This window comes from Dromiciops gliroides, chromosome 1 (genome assembly GCF_019393635.1).
Source record: "Dromiciops gliroides isolate mDroGli1 chromosome 1, mDroGli1.pri, whole genome shotgun sequence".
In the NCBI taxonomy this organism is placed as follows: domain Eukaryota; kingdom Metazoa; phylum Chordata; class Mammalia; order Microbiotheria; family Microbiotheriidae; genus Dromiciops; species Dromiciops gliroides.
Genome location: NC_057861.1, coordinates 70,119,342 through 70,140,607, shown reverse-complemented (window position 1 = coordinate 70,140,607; position 21,266 = coordinate 70,119,342). Strand labels below are relative to the sequence as shown.

The following is a 21,266-nucleotide window of genomic DNA, read 5'->3' as shown; positions in this document are numbered from 1 at the left end:
GTGTCTAGGTCATTGTAGGGGTGGGTGGTCCACCAGGATCCCTTCTCTGCCTCTCCCCAGCTGAGGGGCACGCCTCCATTGTGCTTCAGTTTCCCCAAGAGAAACTTTCATCCTATAGGCCCTTTGGTTGGGGCACATCTCCCTCCCACGTTCTGGGACTTTGCCCCAGACTGGGGGTGGGGGTGGGGGGGTTATTACCTCACCAGTTAGAGCAGGAAGCTAGGTCCGGGGTCAGCTGGAGGGAGCAGCCGGAGCTGGGTAGAGACCGCCATGGACACACTTAGGTTTCACTGGACTCCAGGCACCAGCTTCACTCTGTTTCCACGGCAGCCACTACCACCAAAGCTGCTGCTAATGCTGTGGCTGTTGCTGACTTTGCCAGTGAGATCTTTGGACGTCCCTGAGGGTGAGTGATGAACAGCTCTACAGTTTTCTGTGCCCTGGGCTGCTCAGCCCACTCTGGTGGCCCTGGAGGGAGGGGGCCCTCACCTTCCGCTGAGGCTCAGGCAGGTGCTGGGTGGGATCCTTCCTGCCTTCTCTTTTTACTCCCTCCCTCCTTCCCCTCCCCCCTTCCCCTCCCCCAGCCGCTGGGCAGCTAACTCCCTGGGGGCCCCACAGGATGTTCGAGAGCTGAGGATGAAATATGCACAACTTGAGGAGAGAGAGAAGGGAGTGCTGGGAGGCCCCCAAGTAAGGCCCCAGCCCCTGGTGTGGCAGAAGCTGGAAGTTGGTCATTCAAATGATATTTATTAAACTGGTTGTGTATGGAGCTTGTGCTGGTCATTGGGTAAGCTAGGACATTTTGATAAAACACAGCCAGAGCATTCATGGAGAATACTACTAGTGGGGTGGTGGTGGTGGGGGGGGTGACACAGGCACATGTCTAGTGTAAAAAAAAATGGAAACTTGTAGTCAGTTGAAAGCTGAATTGGAATCCTGGCTCAGATACGTCCTCACTAGCAGTGGGGACCATGAGCAAATCACTGGACCTCTCTGAACCTCGGTTTTGTTATGGAGAAATTAGTGGGGGTTTGGGGTAGGGGTTCTTGGGAATTCCTCTTTAAAGAATTCCACCCTCTTGCACACAAATCTGATTAGAATAAAATAATAGTTTATTTAGGTGCTAGGGAAAGGAAACCAAGAGAAATCCTTGGACTTCTCGTGGGGAGAAGGCATGGCACAGAGGCGTGGTTCTCTAAGATACCTTTCTCCCTGAGCAGGAGACAGGCAGATACTTTTGTAGAGGACCAATGGTGGTGGTCTGATGGGGGTGATCATCTAACTGTGTAAAGTTTCCTTATTGGGGGAGGACCATCCCCCACTGGTGGTGGCTGGGGGAAGTTGGGTGAGGGATGGCTCCCGATCTCTGATCTCTGAAGCCATCTCTCTCCCCCTCATGCCACAAAGGCAGCAGCCACACCTAATCCTATCTCCCCAGGGGTAGGGGAGACTGGAATGAAGGGTGGTGGTCTGGAGTTAACTCAGTCCTGATCCTGTGCCGCTTATCTCTTTAGGTGTATCTAGTCTTTGGTTTAGTTTCTCAAGGAGAAGGTTCTTTTGATTTACCCCAAAAAACTTTTGGGGTATCCAGGGGCTCATAACAGTTTCTTCTTAACCTCTGAGATGTATAGGTAATACCTATAGTCTCTACCTCCCATGAGAGAATGTATATGAGTGCTTTGTGAACTTTAGCAAACTATATAAAATGTCCCTTCTCACTTGTAAGTCCTCTGACCTCTCTGACTCAGTTTCATCCTCTGTAAAAGGGAGATGAGAGTCACACAGAAAGTGCTTTGCCAAGCTCAGAGCACTATAATTAGGTACTTCCTGAGGCTCTATACTCTTCACAATAACATGATGAGAGAGGTAGAAATGAAGATGTGAACCCAGAAAGCCATTATTGAGTCAAACCAAAGGAGTCAGGGGCTTCCAGGAGGAAAGGAGAGGTCATCAGGGTCTCTAGAAAAGAGTTCAAAAATAGACGAGTTAGGGTCCCACCCATCCCTGCCACTGAACAGCTGCTGGGCTTGAGCCCTCTCTGGTCTTTGGTCTCCTTCTCGGTGAAATGAGGGCATTGGATCCAGTAATCCCTTCCAGGTCTGACATCCCTGAGTTGAGCTTTAAAAGACTCAGGGAGTTAAGCAGATAAAGAGGGGGAGAGAGAATACCCTAGGCATAGGGGACTACATGAGCCGGGAGAGTGGTAAGTGGAAAGAGGGGAGTGGAAAGCAAGTAGAAGGGTACCGAAGGAGCTGAGGCTGGAAAGGGCAGGGTGGTGGCACATGTGGAGTGGCCTCGAATGTGAAGCAGCAGTGATTGAGCTTGGCTACGGATACAATAGGGAGCCACAGGTTTGTGGAGCAGGAGAATAATGTGACAAGGTCTCTCTGTGTGGGTTTGCTGCAACAGGGTGGCACAATGACCAGGGATCCCTGCCCTCTGCTCAACTCCAGTGCTACTATGTGGGACCCAAGGGGGACATGAACTGCACCTGGGGACCCAGTTTGGACCCTGGCATTTCTTACAACTTCTACTATCAGAGCTTAAAGTAGTGAGTAAAACGTGACACCCCTTCCTCCAACACCCAGGGGGGAGGGGGGGAATGGACTTGAAAAAATGGAAACATCAGATAAATGGTAGCTTTGGGGTCCCCCCTTGTACTTCCTCTTCAAGCTGGGAAGAAGACTCAGCACCTGGCACCCCAAACAGGCCTGCTCAGGTTGCAAGACAATTTTCTCCACGTGACCAAATTTGTGCTTTAATGAAGAGGGATGTGGTACATTAGAAAAAACCTTGGCTTGGGAGTGGAAGGACTTGGGTTCAAATCCTGCCTTTGATGCTTATGAAATGGGATCTTGGAGAAATCACTTAATCTCCTTGGTCTTCAATTTCCTGTCTGTAAAATGAAGAGGTTTGAGTAGACAGCCTCTGAGGCCCCTTCTTGCTTTCAATTTCCAGTCCTGTAACTTTTCTGGGCCTCAGCACCCTCATGTGTCAGATGAGAGGATGGCTATCCTCTCCTGCTCTAGAATACTTCTAGGTTCCTGTGCCCTGCCTCCTCCGTGGTCTTTCTGTTTTCTCCCTCACCAGCCACCCTAACAGGACTCAAAATGTCTCAGTGCCTAGAGGTCAGGGTTGGGTCACTGTGCAACGAGAGCATCTCACCCACTCCGACCAGTACCTTGTATGGCTGAGCCAAAATGACACTTCCCAGCCTGGAGATTCAGAGCCGCTCAGCTTGAATCTGGATTACATAGGTACCCCAGAGAGTGGGAGAAGGGGGGTGCCTGTCTGGAGAGTGGCAGCTTAGGGGTCCCTGGGGCTCACAGGCATATTACTCTTTTCTCTCCCACAGTGAAACCTGAGCCACCAAAACTACCCCATAAAGTAGAGTTCTCTGAAGACCCTACAGTGGTCAGTGTGAAGCTGGCTGCCCCTGCCTGGCCTCCCCATGAGAAATTCAAGTGTCAGCTCCGCTTCCGGGATGCCTCTGCTTCAGTATGGCAGCAGGTGAGTCGAGTATCCCAGACTTCTGAAGGCCATTGGGGTTTGATGTTCCAGATAATAGTAATAATGATAATAACTAGGATTTAGATAGCATTTTAAGGTTTGCAAATCACTTTTTTTTGCAGGGCATTGAGGGTTAAGTGACTTGCCCAGGGTCACACAGCTAGTAAGTGTCAAGTGTCTGAGGTCCAATTTGAACTCAGGCCCTCCTTAATCCAGGGCCAGTGCTTTATCCACTGCACCACCAAGCTGCCCCAGCAAATCACTTTTTTTTTAAAATTTAAAATATCGGGTTTTTTTTATAATAAACATTTTTATTTAAAGTTTTGAATTCCAAATTCTATCCCTCCTTCCTTCCTTCCCCTTCCCCCTCCCTAAGGTGATAAACAGATATAGGTTATGCAATTGTGTAAAACATTACTATATTAGTCATTTTGTCTAAGAAAACTGGAATAAAAGAAAGAAAAAAATGAAAGTGGAAAAATAGCATGTTTCAGTCTGTGTTCAGTCAATATCTTCCCTTTCTTTGGAGGTGAATGGTCTGTTTCATCATTAGTCCTTTGGGATTGTCTTGGATCATTGTATTGCTGAGAATAGTTGTCATTCACAATTCTTCATCAAACAATATTGCTGTTTCTATGCACAACGTTCTCCTGGTTCTGTTCACTTCACTATACATCAGTTCATATAAGTCTTTCTAGGACTTTCTCAAATTAGCCTGCTTATTTCTTAAAGCACAATAATATTCTATTACAATCACATACCACAGTTTGTTTGGCCATTCCCCCATTGATGGGTCTTCCTTTGAAGAGCTGCTATAAATATTTTTGTGCCAGTAGGTTTTTTTTCTCTTTTTGGTATGTCTTTGGGATATAAACTTAGCAGTGATCTTGCTGAATCAAAGGGTATTCACAGTTGTATAGCCCTTTGGGTATAGTTCCAAATTGTTCTTCAGAATGGTTGGATCAGTTCATAATGGCACCAGCTTTCCCACATGTTTGCCAATCACTTTACATATATTACTTTACAAATATTTACTCATTCAATCCTCCTAGAGGCTCTAGGAGGTAGGTACTATTATCATTAGCTCCATTTTACAGCTGAGGAAACTGAGGCACAGGGGAAGGGAAATGATTTTCCCAAGGTCACACAAGCAGTGCATGGCAGGACCTAAATTTTGAACCCAAAGCTTCTGGGTTCTCTTTATACTGTACCATGCTACTTCCTTTATAAGCAGGCTCTGGATAGGATTAACTGATAGCCACATGTCACTATGTCAATCAGTCAATCAATGAACATTTATTAAACTCCTCCTATGTATCAGGCACTATGCTAAATTCTGGGGATACAAAAAGAGACAAAGGACAGTGTCTGCCCTCGAGGAGCTTACAATCTTTTCCCCCCTATTTTTTAAAATAATAAACATTTTTATTTAAAGTTTTGAGTTCCAAATTCTATCCCTCCTTTATTTCCTCCCCTCCTCCCTCCCTGAGGCTGTAAGCAATCAGATATAGGTTATACATGTGCAATTATATAAAACATTTTCATATTAGTCACTTAGTACAAGAAAACTCAAATAAAAGAAAAAAATGAAAGAAATAAAGTAAAAAATAGCATGCTTCAGTCTGTGTTCAATCTATATCAGGAACTTACAATCTAGTGGGTGAAACAGTGTACAAACTAATATATACAAAGCAAGCTATATAAATGTTGTTCAATTGTGTCTGACTCTTTGTAACCCCATTTGGGCTTTTCTTGGCAAAGATACTGGAATAGTTTTTCATTTCTTTCTCCAGCTCATTTTAGAGATGAGGAAACTGAGATAAACAGGGTTAAGTGATTTGCCCAGGGTCACACAGCTAGTAAATAACAGGCCAGATTTGAGAGGAGTCATCCTGATTCTAGGACCAGCACTTTATCAGCTGTCCCACTAGCTGCCATATAAAGGATAAATAGGAAATAATTAACAGATGGAAGGCATTAGAATTAAGAGGGGTTGGGGAAAGCTTCCAGTAAAAGAGGGGATACCAGTTGGGACTTAAAGAAAGCCAGGGAGGTCAGTAGTCAGAGTAGAGGAGGGAGAATGTTCCAGGCATGGGGACAGCCAGAGAAAATGCTAGGAACCAGGAGGCCAGTGTCACAGGACTGAAGAGTATGAAAAGCATAAGAAGACTGGAAAGGTAGGAGAGGGCAAGGTTATGAAAGGGTTTGAAAACCACTGGTGTTTAAGGAGTAAAGGGAGGGGGTGACATGATCAGAACCCAGAATAAGTCAAGCCCACATGTCTGTGATCAGGAGAGAGATGTGGGATAGACTAGAAAATAATTCCAAAGCCTTAGAGTTGGGGCAGCTAGGTGGCACAGTGGTTAGAGTACCAGCCCTGGAGTCAGGAGGACCTGAGTTCAAATCCGGCCTCAGACACTTAACACTTACTAGCTGTGTGACCCTGGGCAAGTCACTTAACCCCAATTGCCTCAAAACCCCCCCCCCCAAAAAAAAAGAGAGAGTTGATGGGAGGGAGGTGATTGTAAGGGCAATCATAGATACAAGACAAGATACCTAGGAAGAATGATAGCTGTCTTACAGCATGTGAAGGATATACTCATGTGGAAGTGATTGGACTTAATTCATTGGGTCCCAGAGACTATAACTAGGAGAAATGAGGTGAGATGGGGTGTGGAGTTGTGGAGAAGTATATAGCATGTTCACTATAGAGAAGAATTTCCTAACAATTAGAACCAGACAAAGATGTGATTCAAGTCTACCTCCTTGTTTCTCCATGAATAAGACATTCTAACTCTTGGCTCTGGGCATTTTCTCTTGCTGTCCCACATGCCTGGATGATCTCACTCCTCATCTCTGACTCCTGACTTCCCAGGCATCCTTCAAGTCCCAATTAAAAGCCCACCTCTACAAGAAGCTTTCCCCAAATGTCTCTTAATTCTAGTGTTGTTAATTCCCTGTTGGAGGCAGGTACTATATCTGTGGATCATTTCCTATTTATCCTGCATAGAGTTGATTTTTGCATAGTTGTTTACATGTTGTCACACCCCGCCACCCCACCATTAGATTGTGTACTTCTTTTGTTTGTTTTTTTTTTAGTGAGGCAATTGGGGTTAAGTGACTTGCCCAGGGTCACCCAGCTAGTAAGTGTTAAGTGTCTGAGGCCGGATTTGAACTCAGGTCCTCCTGACTCCAGGGCCAGTGCTCTATCCACTGCGCCACCTAGCTGCCCCAGATTGTGTACTTCTTGAGGACAGGAATTGTCTTTTGACTCTTTTTGTATCCCCAGCACTTAGCACAGAGTAAACATTCAATAAATGATTATTGCCTGCATGGCTGACCACCTTGGGAGGTAGTGAGGTCACCATCCCTAAAGGCATTTTAGCAAAGGCTGGACTTAGCCAGTATGTGGTAGAGAGCATTCTTGTTCAAGGATAGGTTGGACTGGATGACCTCAAAGTTCCCTTCCAATCCAGAGATTCTGAGCTTCTGCTCATTACATGGCCTCATGGTGATTATTGCATGGCACATGGAAGTTATTCCACGGCCTATGTGGATTATTACAAAGCCCAGTGGGATTTGTTATGTGGCTTGTGAAGGCTACTATTAATTTTAAAATCCATTGTAACTTTAATTGAAAATAGTAGTATTTAAATGTATGTGTATGTATTATGGAACCGCTAGGTGGTGCAGTGGTTAGAGTGCTGGGTTTGGAGTCAGGAAGACTTATCTTCAGGACTTCAAATCTGGCCTCAGACACTTATTAGCTGTTGTGATGTTTAAAATCTCCTATGTGGTCGCCTTATTCCTGTCCCAAGTGTAGGGAAAATTAGCTAGGGTTACTTATAAATTAGAAGCTTTAGCACCAGTTTGGGGCATTAAGCATTTATTAAAGCATACCAGGTATTAGTAAAAGAGAACACCTGGGTCAGAAAGTTAAGAAAAGGCCTATCTAGCCTAGAGTTTCAGCCTCTCTTGGTTCTTCCTCATTTTCTCCACCACCAGCCTGTTTGAGAGATGAACTGAGTGTGGAAACTCCCTCTGCATCCCAAGGAGAGGTGGTCCTTCCACACTGCTTCAAGCTAATTGGCTAGCATCACCCAAGTCCATGGGTTCACTGGACTTGAGGGTGGTCCAGTGTTGAGGTCAGTCTCTGAGAACACACCCTCCTGAGGGCCAGGCAGGTGTGGCTTCAATTGTCAATCTCAGTCAATCCAATCAATCCAAATCAATCCCCTCGAGCTGGGGCCTTTGGGCATTGGCAAAGCCCATTATTTTCTTACACTGTGTACCCCTGGGCAAGTCACTTCACCTTGTTTGCCTCAGTTTCCTCATCTGTAGATGAACTGGAGAAGGAAATGGCAAACCACTCCTGGATCTCTGCCCAAAAAACCTCGAATGGAGTCACAAAAAGTCGGACATGACTGAACAACAACAACCTATGTACCATATGTTTATGATAAGAGAGATTTTAAAATTGGCAGATTTCATTGTTGTAAGGATCTCCCAGTGAGGAAATTCTCTCTATCAATGCAGATCACCAGCTACTAAGCAATTTATAGTCTTAGAGAGTTGCCTAGTGTGCCAACATGTTAAGGAACTTTCTCAAGGTCACAAAGCCAATATGTATCATAGGCAGCACTTGAATCCAGGCTGTCTCTGGCTACTCTGCTGTTACCACTAGTATACAAATATGTAAGTAAGAACAAAAGCTTTGTGTAATGGCAGTATCATAGTCAATGAGATTTATCAGAGTGTAACGATTGGAATGACGCCACCTGCTGGAGACTTACTGTAGAAGAGTTCCACCCATGAAGCGAAGGTCTTTGAGGGCAAGACCAGGAGTCTTTTCTTTGGAAAAGGAAGTGACGCGGGCTAGTGGGAGGAGGAAGGAAGAGACTGGCGCTCAGCCTTGCACTCTTTCTTTTTGGACTCTGGTGGAGAGCGGAGCTAGAAATGTGCTCTCGCTCTAATAGATAGGAATCTAGGCCTTTCTCTCTCTTTACCAAAATTCTTATTCTCCTTAATAAATGCTTAAGAGTCTAACTCTTGCTAAAGCTTATAATTTATTGGCGACCACTCATTAAATAGTTTAGACAGTTTAGCTAGAATTTTAGCCCTAAACAGATTTTTTTTTGATCCCTTCGTGGTCGCCAAACTGTGAGATTAAAAATTGGATATTAGATCATAAATCTCCCCTACTTAACCTTTCCCTTAATTTATCTCCCAGACTAGTAAATGGAAGAAGCTTTTGGTTTTCTAGATAGACCTTTTATTGTTATGGTAGTCACAAGGTGATGTTGATTAGAAGGATAGGAAAGTAGAAACACAATACAAATCGTCTTAAGTCTAAGCTTAGTCTATATTCCTTATAAAAACTCACCCAAACCTAAAGGTCACCTTTGGAGAGAGAGACCGTGCCGAGCCGGCCAAAAGCCCCACTTCCATTCTCTCCACCCCGGAAGTCGAGTGCACCGCAGTCTGACGTGCGCAGCAGACGGACTGTTCGTCTCCTCCCCAAAAGGGTGGTCCTTCAAAAACTGGCGTCTTTCAGTTATCCTAACCGACTGTTAAAAAACTTTCATATTTTTTACCACAAGAGGTATGATTAGGCAATCAAGGTTAGTGACTTGCCTAGGATCACATAGCTAGTAAGTGTCTGAGGTAGGATTTGAACTCAGGTCCTCCTTATTCCAGGGCCAGTGTTCTATCTGTGTTGTGTCACTTAGCTGCTCCCTACTGTGCCACCTCAGGGTCTACCTGGCAGCCTGCAGGGGCTCAGGCTACCCAGGAACCAGGTCAAGCACTGTGATGTTTAAAATCTAAATTGTGGTCGCCTTAAATCAGAAGCTTCAGCTCCAGTCTAGCCTAGAGTTCCAGCCTGGTTGGGTTCTTCCTGAAGTCCTCCACGAGCCTGCTTTAATCAGGAACCCACCAGCAAGCTGTTTGTGGAAGATTTTTTATAGCTCTGGAACAGAGTAGGTCCTTACACACTGCTTCAAGGTGATTGGTTGGCATCATCCAAATCCATTGGCTTTGAAGATGTTCTCAAGTTGAGTTCACAGTCTAGTTTCTGAGAACAATACCTTCTTAAGGGATAGCCAGGTGTGATTACAATCCAATTAACTTGAAGTAGGCTTAATCAGCAGTCAATCATTCTCACTTGATTCAATCAGTATAGATTAATCTCCAGGTGGGTCTTTGAGTATCTGCTAAATCCCATTATTTCATCACAGCACCTTGGACCCTGAGTCCATGACCAATTTGAGCACCTTCTGTTATTTCTCAACTGTTAATCCCAAAACAAAAGATGTGCATATTATCTTTTTTTTTTTTTTAGTGAGGCAATTGGGGTTAAGTGACTTGCCCAGGGTCACACAGCTGGTAAGTGTTAAGTGTCTAAGGCCGGATTTGAACTCAGTTCCTCCTGACTCCAGGGCCGGTGCTCTATCCACTGCCCCACCTAGCTGTCCCCATATTATCTTTTTTAATCTACATAATTCCTTTATTAGGACTGCTGAACAAAAATTTTTTTCTTTTTTTTTAATAAAGTATTTTATTTTTTTCCCCGTTACATGTAAAGATAGTTCTCAACTTTTGTTTATACAAGCTTTCCAATTTCAGATTTTTCTCCCTCCCTCTACTCCCTCCCCCCTGCCCTAGATAGCAGGTAATCTGATATAGGTTTTATGTATATATATATAACATTAAACATATTTTTGCCTTAGTCATGTTATGAGAGAAAAATCAGAGCAATGAGGAAAAACCTCAAAATAGAAAAACAACAGCACCCAAAACAAAAGAAATAGTATGGTTCATTCAGCATCTATACTCCGCAGTTCTTTTTTTTTCCCCTGGATTTGGAGATTCTCTTCTATCATGATGAACAAAAATTTTTAAACAGCCGTTCATGATAAAAAATTTTAGGTTAATGAAACCAATTGAAATAGGGTTGTTATATTATGTGTAAAAAAAAAAAAGGAAAGGAAAGAAATCTCATCATGAGAGACATCTTTTTAGAATAAATAAGGTAGCAGACAACTATTCCTCATTGGTAGCCTTTTTAAGGTATGCTATCAAGTCAGCCCTCTCTGCTTTCTTCTCAGTGCCCATGAAGATCATTTTTGTTCCAGGGATATACTTCTTGGGGTTTTCCAAGTATTCCATCAATATATCCTCTCCCCAGGTGATACCTTTGTTTTTGTTGGCATCTGTGTAAGAGAATCTGGGAGACTGACCAGTCTCGTGGCCAAAGAGCCCGCTCAGAACGGGTCTGGTCTTGTGCTTGCCCCCCTTCTCAACAGCGTGGCACTGGACATACTTCTGCACAAAAATCTTTTTACCATTCTCAATATCCCCCATGGTCAAGTCAGCTCAACCCAAATCCATACATGCTAACTTGCTCACTCTCTGCCGGCCCAACTCGTGTTTCATCTGCCATGCATCTTATCTTTAATGTGACAGTCGTCAAATCATCCTACTCTTTTTGAACATTTTGGTGATTTATTTAGGATGGATGTTGTTACTGTTTTTGTTTTAATTTCATTGTTTTGATCCATGTGAAGGGGCTGTGTGGTTATCACTGGACTTGGGGTCAAGAGCAACTTGGGTTCAAATCTTTTTTTTTTTTTTAGTAAGGCAATTGGGGTTAAGTGACTTGCCCAGGGCCATACAGCTAGTAAGTGTTAAGTGTCTGAGGCCAGATTTGAACTCAGGTACTCCTGAATCCAGGGCCGGTGCTCTATCCACTACACCATCTAGCTGCCCCGGGTTCAAATCTTAACTCTGACACTTATTAGTTGTGTGATCATGGATAACCTCTCTGAGCCTCAGTTTCCTTATCTCTAAAAATAAGGATATGATGATGCCTGTAATGTTGGGCAAGAATAAGACAAGGGCTGTATCCCAAAGAGATCATAGAAGAGGGAAAAGGACCCACATGTATAAAAATATTTATAGCAGCTCTCTTTGTGGTGGCAAAGAATTGGAAATAGAAGGGTAGTCCATCAACTGGGGAATGGCTGAACATGTTGTGGTATATGAATGTAATGGAATACTATTGTAAGAAATGATGAGCAGGAGGAGTTCAGAGAAACCTGGAAGGACTTACATGAACTGATGCTGACTGAGAGGAGCAGAACCAGGAGAACATTGTACACAGTAATAGCAGCATTGTGTGATGAACAATGGTGATAGACTTGTGTCTTCTCAGAAGTGCAACAATCCAAAACAATTTCAAAGAATTCATGACAGAAAATGTTCTCAACATCCAGAAAAAAAGAACTGTGTATTATGTTTTTGTTTTTTGTTTTTTGGGGTTTTTTGCAGGGCAATGAGGGTTAAGTGACTTGCCCAGGGTCACACAACTAGTAAGTGTCAAGTGTCTGCAGCTGGATTTGAACTCAGGTAGTCCTGAATCCAGGGCTGGTGCTTTATCCACTGCGCCACCTAGCTGCCCCCAGAACCGTGGATTATGAGTGCAGATTGAACCATACTGTTTCTACTTTTGGGCTGTTTTTTTCCTTCTTTTTTGAGGTTTTTCCCTTTTGCTCTGATTCTTCTCTCACAATATGACTAATGTATAAATATGTTTAATGTGATTGTACATATATAACCTATATCATATTGCTTTCTGTCTTGGAGAGGAGGGAAGAAAAAAATTCGGAACTAAAAATCCTATGAAAACAAATGTTCAAAACTATCCTTACATGTAACTGGAAAATAATAAAATACTTTGTTTTAAAAAAAATCAAGGGGCAGCTAGATGGCGTAGTGGATAAAACACCAGCCCCGGATTCAGGACTACCTGAGTTCAAATCCGACCTCAGACACTTAACACTTACTAGCTGTGTGACCCGGGGCAAGTCACTTAACCCCAATTGCCTCACAAAAAAAAAAAAAAGAAAGAAAGAAAGAAAAGAAAAGAAAAGAAAAGAAAAGAAAAGAAAAAGAAAAAAATCAGACAAGACACCAGGAGCATAGAACTTACAGCTGGAAGGGGTCTCAGAAGTCACCTTATTCAGCCCCCTCCTTCATTTTATTAATGAAGGATCTTGAGAGAAATGAAATGAGCTGCCTGGGCAGTATCTAAAGTACTTTACAAACCTTAAAACACAATATAAATGGCAGTAGTTATTATTACTATATTGGTTTGGTTTGTTTCCATTCTTTTAAAAAATTATTTTATTTTATTATTTACTTATTTTTAAGTCTTTTTTCTTTAAATTTTGAGTTCCAGATTCTCTCTCTCTCCCGCCTCCTCCCCCATGCACTGAGAAGGCAAGCAAAATGAAAACCAACTAAACCTGTGAAAACATGCAAAACAAATTTCCATATTAGTTATGATGGGGAAGAAAGCAAGAAAAATAAAGAGAAATTTATACTTAGGTTTGTACTCAGAGTTCATCGACTCTCTCTCTCTGGAGGTAGAGAGCATTTTTGCATCATGAATTCTTTGGAATTATCTTGGATCATTGTATTGATTAGAGTAGCCAAGTCTTTCACAGTTGGTCATCATTATAACACTGCCATGCACGATGATCTCGAGGTTCTTCTCACTTCACCTTTCATCAGTTCATTTCTGAAATCACCCCCCTTGTCATTTCCAGGAGTATTCCAATAGTACTCCATCACAATCAAATGCCACAAGGCTGTCTTCATTCTGTATCACTTCATATGGTTTTCCATGGACTTATCATACAGTACATGGGCCCATTGAGATTATTATACAGACGCTGGGGGATATTGTATGTCCTATGAGAGTCATTACACGTAATAATACTGGGTCCATGGAGGTTATTACATGACCTATGGGAGCTATTTCTCGCCTATGGGGGATATGACCACTCCTCATCTCTCCCTTAGGTGGAGCCTAGAGATTTATTAACTTCACCCTCTCTGGAGCTTCCAGGCTTAGAGCTAGCCACAGTTTATGAGGTGTCCTCTCGATGTCAGCTGCAAAGCAAAGTGGGCTTTTGGAGTGACTGGAGCACCACCCTGAAATTCCAAAGCCTCTCAGTTGGTAAGTCCCTTCTCTTAGGGCTGCGAGGCCCAAGTCCTGGGTGCTTGCATGCTTCCATGAACTTCCCTCCCCTTCCCAGCAACTGGAGAAGTCCCTCACCCCACCCTGCTCTCTCCTTGTGCTTCTGTTTAGCCCCAACTGGCCACGTGGATGTGTGGGTCTTTAGGTCGCCCTGCAGCTCCCAAGAAGGGGACTACAAGTTGCTATGGAAGGTGACCTGGGGTCTGTGGGCATTCCTGGAGGGTATTCCTGGGCCCCTCCCCACTCCAGCCCAGAGGTAGCTGTAGCTTGGGCATGCCAGATGGGGTGGGAAGGGGAAGATAAATCCATAGAGTCTGGGAAAGAAGGAACTTGGGTTCAATTTCCAGAGGAATGTGTCCCAACTGGGGCAGCATGATATAAAGGAAAGAGGGCTGGACTTGATGGTCAAGGACCTGGGCTTAAGTCATTTATTCCTGCTCCTTAGTAGCTATGTGACTTTGAGAGAGACTCTTCCCCTCCCTGGTCCTCAATGTCTTCCTCTGTACAAGGTGGGAAACCATACTTGCAACTGTAAAAGATTCGAATGTTCTAATATATGGGAATGGCCTTTTTCTAGACTATGAGCTCCAGGAGGGTAGGAACCCTTGTCTTAGCACATTAATGGATTGTAAAATCCCCTTTCTTCTAACAATCCTGCAAGGAAATGAGGTAACCAAGAGAGGGGAGGTGACCAGCCTAGGATGGGCCAGCATTAATGGCAGAATCAAGACCTTGGCACAGGCCTCCTGACTTCAAGTCCAGCAATCTAAGTGAAACTTTGAATCCCATTCTTTCAAAGAGCCTGACACCAAGCTCAGGCCTTCATACACAGCAGGAACTTTAATACATATATTGTAGATATTATATCAAATGAATGTTGGTCTTCATCATATCACATTAATCACTTCTCTTCCTGGCTTAGGACCTCATACCTGAATCAGGGTTCAGCTATAAGGTGGTATTCCAGGTCTCAGGTAAAGGCCTGCACCCTAAGGTCTTCCCCTGCTGCAGTGCCGACATTCCCAAAGGTGCAGAGTGGGCATCAGTAGCGGTCTTTAATAGTACTGGCCAGGAACATACATCCAACCTATCCCTGGCCTGTTCAGGTAAGGGATTGTGAGCTTCTCCAAGAAGTATCAGGGAGGGCTGGTGAGGCCATCCTGGCTATCCCAGAGTAGGAGGTATTACTTCTGGAAGAAGTGAGTTGCCCATCACTGGTAGTCTTCTACCTACTGACCAATGAGGGCATCCTTGTTAAGATACAGATTGAAATGGATGAATGTGGAAGTGCTTTCCATCTCTGAGATTCTGTGATCTGGGAGAAAAGGCCAAGCAGAAACAGCAGATAGGAAGGAGGGACTCAATGGGTGAGGGGGGAATGTAATGGAGGGGGAATAGGACTTGGGGACAGGGAAGAGGTAGAATGGGCTCTGACTCCTCTACTGTACTGGTAGATGGGGCACCAAGCCTTCTGGTTCACACTTGTCCCCAGGTACCGCTCCTAAGGGGGTCCAAGTGAAGAGCATGGGAAATCAGGGGATGTTGGTCACATGGGTACCAGAGCCACAGGAGTTTGTAGTGGAGTGGATCCCCTACAAAGAAGAGAAGTCTTTCAACAATCTTAACTGGACCTGTCTGCCAAATGGGAGTAACAGAACTTTGCTAAGAGGTAAATTGATTAACCAATCAGGCCAAAGAGTTCTACAGACTGATGGACAAATGGACAGGAAAATCTGTGTCATGGTGAAAACATGAGTTAGGAGTGTTTTGTTTTGTTTTTTAAAAAAGAGCCAGGGTCCTCAGTGGACTACAAGCTCAAAATGAGTTAGTCATGAAATACAAAAACTCTGCATTGAGAATCACCTTGGTTCAGAATAAAGGGGTGATAATCCCACTATCTTCTGCCCTGATCAAACCTCATCTCCAATAGTATGTTCAGTTCTGGTCCCCATATTTTAGGAAGGACATTTGACAGGATCCAACATGTCCAGAATAGTTCAACCAGGATGGTAAAAAGACTCTGGATCAAATCATAAAATCAGCTTGGGGATGCTGAACTTGGAGATGAGAAGACTTGTGAGGGAGGTGGGAGTAGGTTAATGACCAATAGCTGTCTTTACACATTCGAAGGGCTTTCATGGTGGTTGGTGGAGGTTGCAGATGCAGGCTTAATATTAGGAAAAACTTCCTCCTGGTGAGAGTTGTCCAAGAGTGAGCTATCTCTGAGGGCAATGGGTCCTCTTTCATTTATAAGTCTTCTAGGCCTGATAACTGACCATTTGGAAAGGATGTGGTGGGAAATGTGGGCTTAGTTGGAGGTGGGAGTGTTCTCAGTGTCTTTCAGGGTCCTTTACAACTTTGAGATTAGGTGGTTCTGGAGAGCCCGGGAAAAGAAGCGCTCATGGACAAAAAGGATGAAGAATAAAAGATGTGATAGGAGGGCGAAAGCAGGCATTGAAGTGGGGCAGAAAAGAGTAGAGTGGGCTTCTCCTGTGGTCTTTCTGGATCAGTGCTTCCTCCCTCTCTTCCAAGGAAACTTCGAGAAAGGAGTTCTGTACCGTGTGACCATGAGTAGTGTCTCTCTGGCGGGCTTGGCCTTCGCCTCTCCAGTCTACGGATACAGTCAGGAGATAGGTAAAGGAACCGGCATGGGGCAGAGGAGGAGGTGTGGTGGCATGTGGGTCGTGGGGAAGGAGATGCAAAGCAAGGCCTCTGATGTTTACTCTTCCCCACCCAGCACCCCCAGAGGGGCCAGCTCTGCGACAGATACCCAATGCTGCCAGTGGGGCACTGACCGTAGCGTGGGATGAGCTCCCCAGAGAAAAACGTGGGGGACACTTCACACACTATACCCTGTATGTGCAGCGAGACTCAGGGTCCCCCACCCTTCTGAATGGTAACCCTCTACACCTTCGTCTCCCCAGCATCGGCCCCTAATCCAGGCTCAAATTCCACCTTCTCTAGGAAGACTTTGTAGACTCTCACTAGTCAGTCTACTGGGGTTAATGCTGGGCCCTGCCACCCAGGGACTTCTCCTTACCCATCATTGTGTTGCTCATAGAATCACACCATTTTTGAAGGGCCCTCAAGAGATTACCTGTATCCGGAGCAGCTAGGTGGTGAAGTAGATAAAGCACTAGCCCTGGATTCAGGAGGACCTGAATTCAAATTTGACCTCAGACACTTGACACTTACTAGCTGTGTGACCCTGTGCAAGTCACTTAACCCTTACTGCCCCACCCAGAGAGAGAGAGAGAGAGAGAGAGAGAGAGAGAGATTACCTGCATCTCATCTCATTTTACAGATAAGGACACTGAGGCCCATAAGAAGGGATTTTGCCCAGGGTCACACAAGTAATTTAGGAACATAACATTTGGATCTGGATGGGGCTTGAGAGATTGTAGTTCAATTCTTTCATTTCATAGATGAAAAACTGAGAAGGCCAGAGAAGGGGCAGAGATTAGCCCAAGGCCACAGAACTAAAGCTCAGCTTTCCTGGCACCTGGCATCGTGCTCTTTCCATTGTTCCTGCTTCTGAAGCTGGCCCAGAGCCTGCTTCCTCCAAGAAGCCTGCCTAGAATGACCCTATCTTATCCTTTTTGGTCCCCTTCACTCCCCTCACTGACAACTCTGTCCACATCCTCTGTATCCATCTAGTGAGTGCTGATTCCCTAAATGTGACCTTATGGGACCTGCCTGGAGGATACTATAAGATGTGGGTGATAGCATCCACCATTGCTGGCCCTGGACAGCCCGGCCAGATGCTCCGACTCTTCCTCCCTGGTGGGTATGCTGGAGACAGGAGACCCAGGTCCTGTTGGGAGGAGGAAGGGGTGGTTGGCTTTGGGAGCTACACTTTTCCCCTCCACAAGGTGGGGGTTAAGGGTGCAGTGTCCCTGTGATCTGGAAAATCTATGTAAAAATGTTTTGGCCCTCCCTTTGTACCAGAGAAGAAGTCTGATTTTTTTCATTTACTTTTATGGGGTATTTATAGTACCTTATTGTAAAATTTGGGCTAAATATTTGGTCATAGGCTACAATATTTTAAACATTTCTGAGTTTCTAAACATTTTCTGTATCATCTGCTGGGCTCTGCATGTCATCTGTGGCTTCTGCAGAACTCTCCCAAATTTCCTACTTAATTTCTTATGCTGACCTGTGATATATCGAAACTGCTGGGGAAAGTTGCAATTTAGAAGGGATAACTAATGACAGGTGATGATGGTGAATGATAAATCCTAGCTCTCAGGAGAGGATTAGGGTCTAAAAGGAACAGCTGTTGGATGGTGGAATACCTGGTTTTGGTGGGGAGTCAGGATGCTATAGGAACCTTGGAAATACTGGGGGTGGAGGTTGGTATATAGGTGGGCAGCATCAGCAAGAAGAAGCCTATTTCCCTGACCTTTTTGGTGAGAGAAAGGGAGAGAGACAGAGACAGACAGAAGCAGAGACAGAGAAAGACAGAAAGACAGAGACAGAGACAAAGACAGAGACAGAAAGAGAGAGAGACACAGAGAAAGACAGAGACAGAGACAGAGAGACAGAGAGACAGTGAGAGGGGGCAGCTAGGTGGTGCAGTGGATAAAGTACTGGCCCTGGATTCAGGAGGACCTGAGTTAAAATTCGACCTCAGACACTTGACACTAGCTGTGTGACCCTGGACAAGTCACTTAACCCTCATTGCCCTGCAAAGAGAGAGAGAGAGAGAGAGAGAGAGAGAGAGAGAGAGAGAGAGAGAGAGAGAGAGCACAAGTGTTTTTTTGGGGGGATGGTTAGGGGAGCCTGCTAGGCAGCACATTTCCTTGTGCCCTGATATCTGATCCCTGGCTTTTTCTGCTCCCAGAGAAGAATTTGGAAAGATGGAAAGTGCTGCTGATCGTCCTGCTGCTCTGTGGCATATTATTGCTGAGCTGCTGCCTGGGTTTGGCATTCTCCAAGCGGTGAGGGCCCTGGATGTCTGGGGGGCTGGTCAGAACTCCCAGAGGGGAGGGGAGAAAAGGTGTGGCTTGGCCCCTGGGACAGAGCAATTCTGGCTTTCAGAGAGGACAGTGTGTCCTGGGGTGGAGAGCCTAGATGCCTTCATGTCACCACCTTAACTGTGTCATTGACCTTCCTTCCCTGGCCTGAATCAGCTGCCTCCAGCTCTGTCACAAGCTTCTGCCCCATTGGGTCTCTGAAAGGATCCCTGATCCCTCCAATAGCAAGAGCATTCAGCCTTGGGGAGAGGTGAGCAGAGGGGACCCACGAGCCCGACTTCCTGGTCCATAAACTTGGAATTGGAATTCTCCCTCTCTGACCTACCAAGCTCTTTGTGTCACAGGTTGGGCCCCAAGAGGGGAAGGGGAGGAATGGCCAGTTGGCCGGAAGAGGGAGAAACTAAGACCTCCCTCTTCACTGACCTTCCCTAGGAGCTTCCCCAGGCTCCACCTCCCAAGGATGCCCTTTTTCTAGAGGTGGAAGAAGTGGAGACTCCAATGTCCCCAGCCCCCCAGCCTCCAGAGGCTCCCACCCCACTCGACTCTGGATATGAGAAACACTTCCTGCCCACACCTGAAGAGCTGGGCCTCCTGACCCTGCCCAGACCACAGACCTCCACCTGAGGAGTCCTGGACAATGAAACTCTACCCAGGGGGTGGATCCATGATGTAGAGGAGCCAAGCTCAGGATCAAGGCATTGCCCCTGATTTGGGGAGGACCAAGTCTCCAAAGCATAGACCATCAGACCTGGAAGGGGCTTAGAAATCGCCATCTACTCCACCTCCCATCTCCCAGAAATGGAGACCAAGGGGGCCAGGAGATTTGCCCAAGACCACACAGCCAGGCAGAACGGAGGCTGGGACTCAACCTCACCCTGCCCCACCCTCCCATTCCCCACCCCAGCCAGCCCCTTTCTGCTCTTCGAGAAGAACCTTGGGAAGATCCTGTCACATTCCTCTGATCATCTTGAGGACCTGGGGAGAAGAGCACATGACTTCCTACAGTTGGGTCGGAGAGTTTAGGGCTGCAAGGAACCTCAGAGGCCAAACAACCCAATTCCCTTCCCCATCAAAATTAGGAAACACAAGTGCAGAGGGCCAGTCAGTGCCTCTCATTAGGAGCAGGGGACCTCAACCAACACCTGAGCTCCCTGCCACTAAAGCTGTGTCTCTCTTGTGTCCTCCACTTCTCATTCATTCCACCCACATTTATGAACAGGGAGCCAGTTAAGTCTCTCCCCTGCCCCCCAAATCTTGCATAACCTCCCCAATGCCTATGGGACCAACTCCAAACCCTTCCTCCTGGTGTTCAAGGCCCTACCATCTCTTCCCAGCTCTCTAGCTTTGCTTCCCACCCTCCCCTTCTGTCTCCCCACCAACCCAGTGCCCAATGGCCTACATAAAGTGTTCACCATCCATATCTGAAACACACATTCCCACTGTCTTCCTCCTACCTTTTTTTTTTTTTTGGTGGGGCAATGAGGGTTAAGTGACTTGCCTAGGGTCACACAGCTAGTGAGTGTCAAGTGTCAAGTGTCAAGAGGCTGCATTTGAACTGAGGTCCTCATGAATCCACTGCGCCACCTAGAGACACCCCCCTTTTTGTGCTACAACTCATGTTTAATCTGAATTATTGACATTTCTCCATCATTTCTTAAGACTAGAAATCAACAAGACAACAAATCAATCCCTGATTTGTAGCATTTGCTCATTTCTGGGGTGCAGATGTTCATGCTGAATATTTACCAATAAGCTTTCTAGTTGCACTGGTGCCAGAACCCCTCTGCAGGTATTGGGGTCTTCAAGCATTTGAAAGGCAGTTACGTGGAGAAGGGATCAGACTTGTTCTGATTTGGCTCCAGAGGACAGAGGTTGGTGCAATGGGAGAAGGTTGTGGAGAGGCAGATTTCAGCTCAGATGTCAGGAAAAAACTTCCTAACAATCAGTTATCTAGAAGCGAAATGAGCAGCTTCAGAGAAGCATATTGATGCTCAATAGGGATCTCCAAAGACATTTAATGACTCCTTCTCAGAGATGATATAGAAGAGATTCCTAGTCAGGACTGCCTCTTCTCCCCTCCTCATTTCATATCACTTGGACACCTTCCCCAACCCAGTGCCCAATGGCCTACATAAAGCTCACCATTCATATCTGAAACACATATTCCCACTGTCTTCCTCCTACCTTTTTTCGTGGGGAGCAATGAGGGTTAAGTGACTTGCCCAGGGTCACACAGCTAGTGAGTGTCAAGTGTCTGAGGCTGGATTTGAACTCAGGTCCTCCTGAATCCAGGAGTGGTGCTTTATCCACTGTACCACCTAGCTGCCCCCAGGGCTGGGATATTAATGTGGTTCTTTTGATTCTAAATCCAATGCTCTTTCTTCCTCACAAGGCTGCTTAATAAATGGGTTTGGAATTGGATTGAGGGAAACTAAGACCTCAGGAAGAAGGGATGCTCCCTTCCAGGTCCCCAGGCACCAGGTGGCATGGTGGACCTAAAGTCAGGAAAGCCTGAGTTCAAATCCTATCTAAGCCCCTTCCTAGCTGTGTTAACCACGGGCAAATCACTGGATCCATCTCCCTTTGCCTCAGTTGCCTTGTGGGTAAAAGTAAGGATAATAATAGCACCTACCTCGTGGGGTTGTGAGAATCAAATGAGATCACACCTGTAAAGTGCTTCACAAACCTCAACTTGCTATAGGAATAAATGCTGGCTATTTGTTAGATGAAGTGCTAGC

General features: G+C 45.4%; 2 protein-coding genes across 5 annotated transcripts; one reads left to right on the top strand and one right to left on the bottom strand.

Annotated features, from left to right (window-relative positions):
- The first annotated feature begins 208 nt into the window (after positions 1 to 208).
- On the top strand, positions 209 to 21,162 carry IL27RA (interleukin 27 receptor subunit alpha). Of its 4 annotated transcripts, none has more exons than XM_043995124.1 (14): positions 209 to 406; positions 2,410 to 2,551; positions 3,091 to 3,257; positions 3,356 to 3,510; positions 13,375 to 13,531; positions 13,664 to 13,743; positions 14,475 to 14,658; positions 15,045 to 15,221; positions 16,085 to 16,186; positions 16,290 to 16,448; positions 17,210 to 17,335; positions 18,396 to 18,492; positions 18,685 to 18,778; positions 18,961 to 21,162. In XM_043995124.1, the coding sequence occupies exons 1-14, from the start codon at positions 271 to 273 to the stop codon at positions 19,150 to 19,152; spliced, it is 1,968 nt and encodes a 655-aa protein (XP_043851059.1). In that variant the 5' UTR covers positions 209 to 270; the 3' UTR covers positions 19,153 to 21,162. The 4 variants fall into 4 exon arrangements, with proteins under 4 accessions (XP_043851059.1, XP_043851067.1, XP_043851051.1 ...); XM_043995132.1 differs by having other exon boundaries at positions 18,401 to 18,492; positions 18,961 to 19,099; XM_043995116.1 differs by having other exon boundaries at positions 13,375 to 13,743.
- LOC122736688 (cytochrome c-like) lies at positions 10,552 to 10,872 on the bottom strand. The gene has a single exon (XM_043979078.1). The coding sequence runs from the start codon at positions 10,870 to 10,872 to the stop codon at positions 10,552 to 10,554; it is 321 nt and encodes a 106-aa protein (XP_043835013.1).
- Positions 21,163 to 21,266: the final 104 nt, after the last annotated feature.

Bases quoted from the DNA above. Each gene is read 5' to 3' on its own strand.
- LOC122736688 (XM_043979078.1), bottom strand. From the start codon at position 10,872: ATGGGGGATATTGAGAATGGTAAAAAGATTTTTGTGCAGAAGTATGTC.
- IL27RA (XM_043995116.1), top strand. From the start codon at position 271: ATGGACACACTTAGGTTTCACTGGACTCCAGGCACCAGCTTCACTCTG. The intron at 13,744-14,474 runs GTGACCTGGGGT...TTCCTGGCTTAG, and splicing joins ACTACAAGTTGCTATGGAAG to GACCTCATACCTGAATCAGG. The intron at 16,187-16,289 runs GTAAAGGAACCG...TTCCCCACCCAG, and splicing joins CGGATACAGTCAGGAGATAG to CACCCCCAGAGGGGCCAGCT.